The 8,203-nt window shown below is 36.9% G+C and overlaps 1 protein-coding gene across 1 annotated transcript in view; it reads right to left on the reverse strand.

Annotated features, from left to right (window-relative positions):
* LOC107575368 (translocating chain-associated membrane protein 2-like) overlaps positions 1-7,415 on the reverse strand; it is a 12,183-nt gene extending 4,768 nt beyond the window's left edge. Inside the window, exons 1-6 of the mRNA XM_016261757.1 lie at positions 7,347-7,415; positions 7,138-7,247; positions 6,879-6,995; positions 6,746-6,804; positions 5,841-5,925; positions 5,635-5,705 (exon numbers count right to left, since the gene is read on the reverse strand). Of these exons, the coding sequence (XP_016117243.1) occupies positions 5,635-5,705; positions 5,841-5,925; positions 6,746-6,804; positions 6,879-6,995; positions 7,138-7,247; positions 7,347-7,356 (452 nt within the window). The 5' untranslated portion in view covers positions 7,357-7,415. The remainder of the gene's footprint in view (positions 1-5,634; positions 5,706-5,840; positions 5,926-6,745; positions 6,805-6,878; positions 6,996-7,137; positions 7,248-7,346) is intronic.
* Positions 7,416-8,203: the final 788 nt, after the last annotated feature.

Raw genomic sequence — 8,203 nt, forward strand, 5'->3', positions numbered from 1 at the left:
CATTTTGAAGGCTCAGGAAACCTTTGCAGGTGTTTTGAGTTGATTAGCTGATTGGCATGTCACCATATTCTAATTAGTTGAGATAGTGAATTGGTGGGTTTTTGTTAAATGTGAGCCAAAATCATCACAATTACAAGAACCAAAGACTTAAACTACTTCAGTCTGTGTGTATTGAATTTATTTAATACACGAGTTTCACAATTTGAGTTGAATTACTGAAATAAATGAACTTTTCCACAACATTCTAATTTATTGAGATGCACCTGTAGTTGGCACATCAGTTTTCTTTCTGCTGTGTGCAGGGTTGCCAGGTTTTCACAACAAAGCCCGCCCAAACGCATTCCGGGGGGCTAAATACAAATTTTTGGTAGGGTTCCCCTGGTAAAATTAGCACTCTAGGGGCTAAATATCGCGTTATTGGGGTCGGACATGATAAACAACCTGCAGCAACAGTGTTAAAGTAGCCCAGACAGCTCCGTGGGAATACTGCGGACTTGGCAACACTGGTCTTTTCGCTCACACACTAACAAACAGCCAATCACAATCCAGAATCCAAAACAGATGTGAGAAAGCCAGCCAATTGGAATTTATATGTAAATATACTCCGGTACTTTGAATAGACGTGATGTAAGGTGATTTTCTATTTTTTTTCTTCTTCATATAATATAAATATAAATATACTTCATATATTTATGTTCAGTTCTTTCACTTTAATAGCATAGAAAAGTACCTATACATTGCCATTAAATTAAAATGACTGAACCTAAATATAGGAGCCTGATAAAAATGATAATTTCAGAAGAAAAAATTTCAGACGGCACTTAGAGGCTTTTTTCATCTGAACTCTTCAATTGTTCATTTGTGATCCACCTTATTAGTAGCTTGTGCCTGCGATTGTTGATCAGTTAGTACACTGCAAGAAAAATGTCTAGAACATTTACTAGTCATTTTCCAGGACATTATCCATACAATGCATAATTTAAAATGCAGGTAAAAAAACTGAAAAATAAATACGGAAAATTCCTTCATATTAATAAATAGACTGTGCCCTATTTTTACAGATATTTTCTTAGAATGCAGCATAATAACTAACTGCTAATACACTGCTTAAAACTATAATGGTTCAGAATGTGTAGTTTACTAGCTACAAAAAAACAACAACTTTAATTGTAGGCCCTAATTGTTCAAAAATGTGTAAGTGTTCAATAATTCAATGTTGTATTTAAAAAATACAGTTAATATTATATGGTGTTATGTTATATTTTACAAACACGTCTAAATGAACACACACAAAATATTTTCTTAATATTCTATGCAATTTTTAGCAACAAATTGACCTTCCCTTAGCAACTTCCCCTGAAAATTAATTGGCAACACTGTTTGAAAGCACAATAATAATAACATTTGTCACGTGGTGCGTGCTACCTCTCTCTGCGTGCAAACACAGTTTCTGTGGTGAGCTGTTGTATGAAGGGTTCGGCTTTCTGAGCCGCTGTGTGTGCGCCCCCTGGAGGAAGAGGCCGGTCATACACAGCAGGCAGCCGCTCACGCTCGACAACAGCACCGCCATGTCCGGCGGCGGGGACGCTGAAGTCTCCCGCGGTATAGAGCTCAGCGAGAAGTAGGGCAACCTGCAACATCGCCGAGACGCACGCACTCAGACTCCAACAACGTAAAACGACATAAATTCAACCCATTCGTGTCCAATGCGTGTCCCCTGCGCCGCTCTCATGTGTTCCGGTCCCGGTCCGGGCTGACATTCAGACGAGTCAGGATTTTGCCTATTTTTCCACTGTTTGCATTTGCTACTTTACATGAGTAACACGCAAAACAGGTAATTGTTAACGTTTATTTGGAGCAGCGCAGCAAGGCTGTTGTTGGTTTGATCTAACTAGATCACTCTCTGTGACTAAATGCATGAGTGCAGTGTGTTTATTGGGTTAATGAAGTGTTTGTTCATGCGTGATATCTCATGCATGGCACTTCAGTTGCTTATATTAATTGAAAGCATTGGTTGCTGGTTAGTCTCGAGTATAACGTACATGGAATTTGTTTATAATTGCATTAAAGCAGTTTTAACTCGTTTTCAGGAAAGTTCAAAAGCCATTTAAACGTGATAAACGTAGCAAACCCTGTAAAATAAACTTGTTTTAGGATGCATGTTTGCATCTGCCACTGTGTATACCTCTAATACTTCACAGCTCTCTCAGGCCCCCAAGAATGAAAAGGTTGAGCAGAGAGTGCGAGGGGCCGGCGGACTCCTGCAAGAGGGCCAGACAGCCCGCCGAGGACCCTGGAGATCTGCTGTCCAACTGGGCTCGACTGCCACAGGAGATCCTGCTTCACATCTTCCAGTACCTGCCTCTCCTCGATCGCGCCTTCGCCTCGCTGGTCTGCCGCGGCTGGAATCAGGCCTTCCACATGCCCGAGCTGTGGAGGTGCTTTGAGTTTGAGCTCAACCAGCCTGCCAGCTCTTACCTGAAGGCCACTCATCCTGACCTAATAAAGCAAATCATCAAGAGGCACTCCAATCATTTACAGTACGTCAGCTTCAAGGTGAGAGGCTCAGCGGGAAGCTGACAGTTACCAGCTGGCTCCACATTACAGCTCTCAAATCATGCCGAACTTAAAGGGACAGCTCACCCAGAAATAAAATTTCTGGCAAAATGTACTGACTCAAATCATGTCGTTTCAAACCTGTATGACTTTCTCTTTTTTAGGGATGCACGATATATCGGCCACCATATCGATATCTGCTCATTTTTTCTGTTATCGGTATCGGCCTGATAAGAAAATTTGGCCGATATCTTAAAGCCGATAAATAATGCATTATTTCCTTCAGAGACACTTCAGATGCGCGCTGTTCGTTTGCAGCCTTTTGTGCAATTGTACGTTGTAATATTGTGTTTATTTGATGTATATCTGATTTATCTCATATAGAATGCGTTTGGTTAAGTTAAAAGAGCGCTTCAGTTTACCGGTGATCGTCTTTAGCTCAGCGCACGCAGCTCAAACAGCAGTGCACAACATTAATAACTATGATTGGGAATGTCGTGTATATAACATTCTAATGAGAACATTATTATAATAAAACGTTGTGAATTCTTTGGGTTTAGTTGCCGTGTTTCAGCGCGTTGTTATGGGAAGAGCGCATCCACAACAGGATCACACATTCTGACTATAGCATGCAATAACTGCGTCATTTGTCATTTCATATATAAGTTGTAATATTATGTTTATGTTGTATTAATATTAATCTCAGGATGCATTTCCTTGAGTTAAATAAGCTGCCAGCAAAACGCTTCAGTTTACCGTGTTCATTCAGCTCTTCAGCTTCAGCACGTGCAGCTCAATGGCTGCTATTTAAAACAGTGGTATTAATTTGTTACTTTTTCAAAATCATTGATATATTATTAATAACAACAACCACTTGTATTTTTCTCTTATTATTTTCATCAACAATATGGTTTAGTAATTAAAATCATTTAATTATTGTCCGTGCAGAGGCTATTCTGTTTTATTGATCTGTGGCGTATTCATTTTGATTCTTTACATGTGTAATGATGTCCAGTGACTTGTTTGCATTATTTATGCATTATTTTATTTATTTGTAAGACTTTTTTATGACTAAATTTGGTAATGGGAGAGTAAAAATATTTTTAAAACGTACACCGTTCAAACTAGGCTGCTTATGTTGAAGTGTTTGGGATGTGGCTTTTAATGATGAGACCTTTTTTGTAATCAGGCTCTCAAAAAGTATATAACAATTTGGATATAGATTTATCGGCCAACATATCGGTTATCGGCTTTCAAAAATAAAGAATAATCGGTTATCGGTATCGGCCAAAATTTTCATATCGGTGCATCCCTAGTTCACATGACTCTTTGGAGCAGCAGTGGTACAAATGTCTTGGCGATAGAGCTGCTTGTTTGGGGGGTATTTGTTGTGTGAATATAATATGCATGTATGCTAATGCAGCAGTTTATATTCTTACACTCAGCGACATTCATCTATTTGGTTGTATTGGCCATTTCTGTGTCTCCTGCTTTGTTGGGGGGTTGTCTCATTTGTTATATTTGCAGCAGCAGTATTTCTTACATGCTCACAGCAGCATGTCATGGATGTACGTAGCAGATCTATTCCACCAAGACCAAACAAATTAACACACATACATACATACATACATATCTCAGTAGTCAACATTTGAAGTGGATCAAAAAAGTTCATCAAAGTTGTCCTAAGACAAGAACGGGGATTGTTTTGGTTTTAGGACAACTTTGATGAAAGGTTTTGATCCACTTCAAATGTTGACTACTGAGATGTATATATTTATATGTATGTGTGTTAATTTGTTTGGTCTTGGTGGAATAGATCTGCTACGTACATCCATGACATGCTGCTGTGAGCATGTAAGAAATACTGCTGCTGCAAATATAACAAATGAGACAACCCCCCAACAAAGCAGGAGACACAGAAATGGCCAATACAACCAAATAGATGAATGTCGCTGAGTGTAAGAATATAAACTGCTGCATTAGCATACATGCATATTATATTCACACAACAAATACCCCCCAAACAAGCAGCTCTATCGCCAAGACATTTGTACCACTGCTGCTCCAAAGAGTCATGTGAACTAGGGATGCACCGATATGAAAATTTTGGCCGATACCGATAACAGAAAAAATGAGCCGATATGGGCCGATACCGATATGGTGGCCGATATATCGTGCATCCCTAATGTGAACCACATGTATTACTATCTATGTGTGGCTACGTTACCATGCCGACCGGCTTAACTCTAGTGTGTTAACGATATATGCTGCAAGCTGATGAGAGAAGACCCCAGCATCCACCTGAGCAAAATATATTAAAGTCATTTGATAACTGTCATTGATATAATTTTTATACTCTTATTGTGTCATTAGGACGATAAAGAGAGCGTGACTCAAGACTTGGTGTGCAGCTGAATCAGCCGCACACTCAGCACAGCTACGGAAAACATCGACCTAAGAAATAAGCAAACGTGAACACTGAGGTTAAGCAGCTAATATGGCAAACCGCGGTTGAAATGCATACAAACGGGAATGCTCATCTCATTTTAGCCTGTTCTCATGTGCTTAACTTGACAGCATGTCCTCAGAACAATTACAGACTGCTTGCTGCTGCAGCTGTATAAACACAGATACGTAAATGCTACTGCTTATACTTAATATTTCTCTCCTGCATAAGAATGAAAGACTGTTAAACATGACACTTAGTTTAAACTTGTTTATGGTTGCTCATTTAGAATTGATTAGGCAGACCACGCAATATGCACAGTGACATGCGTAAAAGAGTATTCACTTATCTTAGATGTTGGTTTCAGATGCTTTCGGAAGCGCGCTGCAACTGCTACAGCGAGCACTAGCCGAGTATTTGAATGTTTGAGCAGCAAGCTCATTGGCTGCTGATACAAAAAGAACCAATCAGCTGCGCCACGTGAATAATGACGTCATTATACAGATTGAGTTACAACCGAACGGCCTGCGCAATCTAGAATTTCATGACAGAACTTTGCGTGTCCATATGTATATATATTGATGGGTTTTCATGGGTTTCATGTGTGAGTGCGTCTATGGTTCATGTCTTACTTTAACAGATATGCAGCCAGAATGTGTAAGAGATAAAGACTGATATACTGCAGCTGACGCAGGATTTCCTCCTAAAAACATAAAAAAACAATGCTTTCATTATATAGCAACACAATTCTATCATTATATAGATTAATTACTATGTATATACACATCTATCTCTCTCCCTGCATCAATGTTTACGTTTTCCTCTCATCTTCTCTTACCTTTCTCACTTTCTGGAAGTAAAGCTCAGGTAGTGCGTGAAACCAGTACGCCAGCTGTGTGAGGTAGAAGAACTTCACCTGAAACCTGACAGAAAGATGATATTACAGTCACATGACAATCTGACAGAACCATTCACAATCAAATCAACCACCAACACTGGCCTACTTAAGAGTTTCCAGGTTTTATTTGTCATGTTATATTCAGCATGTTATATATAGTGTTTGCATTGAGTTGCAAACATCCACGAGACAATCTCACAAAAAAAACTAAAGTTACTCAAAAATAATTATAAAAAAAAAAGTTACAAATAATAATAATAATAATAATATCAATAAAAAATTAAAATCATAAGTTTTATTTGTCATGTTATATTCAGCATGTTATATATAGTGTTTGCATTGAGTTGCAAACATCCACGAGACAATCTCACAAAAAAAACAAAAGTTACTCAAAAATAATTATAAAAAAAAAAGTTACAAATAATAATAATAATAATAATAATAATAATAATAATATCAATAAAAAATTAAAATCATAAAATTAAACATTTATTATTCTGCATAAATTAAATGTTTTTAAGACCATTCATACATTTTGCATAACTTTAACCCAATGTTCATGGTTTAAAAAAAAATTCAAATGTCCAAACTAAGCTTTTTATTAATTAAAATCTGCATAAATCCTATTCAACAAAACAACTGGAAAAAGAGGTAATTTACAATTTATACACACATTTACGATGACAATTTGGAGGTGAAATGTGACCAAAATAATTTCAATATGCAAAAATTGGTCATTTTCTTAATGCGAACTATCGATTTTTCTTTTGATTTTTGGATGAAATAAGAAGTTGTTCGTGACAGTTTTCATGAGATGCATGCTTTGTGTTTGTGCGTGTATGTACCTCAGGTGAACATGAGGATAATTCTCCCAAAGGCTGCTGGGATGCAGAAGGTATCCCTCCTGCCAATCACACAAATGATTATGCGACTTAAACAGAAAGTGTAATGTTTAATATGTTGTGTGTGAGATCTTACTGTGGCCATGACGTAGAGACTCCATAAACTGGACACCAGATAAAACACACACAGCTGCCCAGATTCATTAAACTTTGTGTTTTTACTCTTTGACAAGTGAAGACGCCGGTTTACTTTCTGAAATGGAGCACACAACAGCCAAGAAAATGCAAATTAATAAAAAACGTGGTATGCACATTAATGAACTTCAGCCGCTGCTTGCAAAAAATGCATTTATTAAATTAAAACTGCATTACCCAAAATGCATTGCAGCACTTACATCTAGCACATACTCCTGCACCACTGCGTGAAGGATGATGGTGATACAAAGATAGAAGACGACAGTGGCACAGTCTTTCCATCCGTAAAGATACAGAGTCACCTCTCCATCTGAAACACACACACACACACACACACACACGTTAGCTCATGTCAGTGATGTATCAGACATCAGCAGATCTGAGAGACTGTCATGAATGCGTGACAAACCTGCACTCATGGTACTGATGTTATACTGAGGCTGGATGAATAAAATGGCTGTTTTCGCTGTTGTCTGAAAGAGAGAAGAGAGAGAGCGAGAAAGAGAGATTGTTCACTGAATAAAAATCAGCTTTCCTGCACAATGATAAGAAAAACACAGACACACACGCATAGATCACACGATCTATAATCATGTGCTTTCATACAGTTACAGCTGTATTTAGATAAGTATTAGACAGCTGCGTTTAGATGTATTACTCTTTTTCTTAAAACACTTAAAAACATTGTTAGAGACCTCCTGATCATGTATTTTAATTAAAAGAAAGACGACAATTAAATACAAAGACTCAACAAACCAGGGTTATTACAGCTAACCAAAACTTTTTTTTTTTTATAAATAAAATAAACATTAACTGAAATAAAATTAGTTGCCAAGGGAATATTTCATGTTTTCATTTAGTTTAAATAACTAAAACGAAAATGTATAAAAACTACACAGACGTAAAAAAAAAAAAAGAAGAAAAGCATACAACTAAATTACTAAAACTTTAAAAATAAAAACAGAAAATATAAAGATAAAAACTAATTCAAAATCAATTTAATAATCCTTTCATTTAATAACTATCATATATCTATAATAGTCTCCATGATACTAAAGATAACATGCAACTAACAGGGGGGAAATAATATAATAATATTGAAAGAAAAGTTGGATGCATTAAAAACAATTTTAATACATACACACACACATACATATATATACACACACACACACACATACATATACATATATATATACACATATATACATATACATATATACACACACACATATATATATAGCATATACACACACACACACACAT

The sequence above is a fragment of the Sinocyclocheilus grahami genome, unplaced genomic scaffold (assembly GCF_001515645.1).
Source record: "Sinocyclocheilus grahami isolate Dianchi unplaced genomic scaffold, SAMN03320097.WGS_v1.1 scaffold2596.1, whole genome shotgun sequence".
NCBI classification, from domain to species: Eukaryota; Metazoa; Chordata; class Actinopteri; order Cypriniformes; family Cyprinidae; genus Sinocyclocheilus; species Sinocyclocheilus grahami.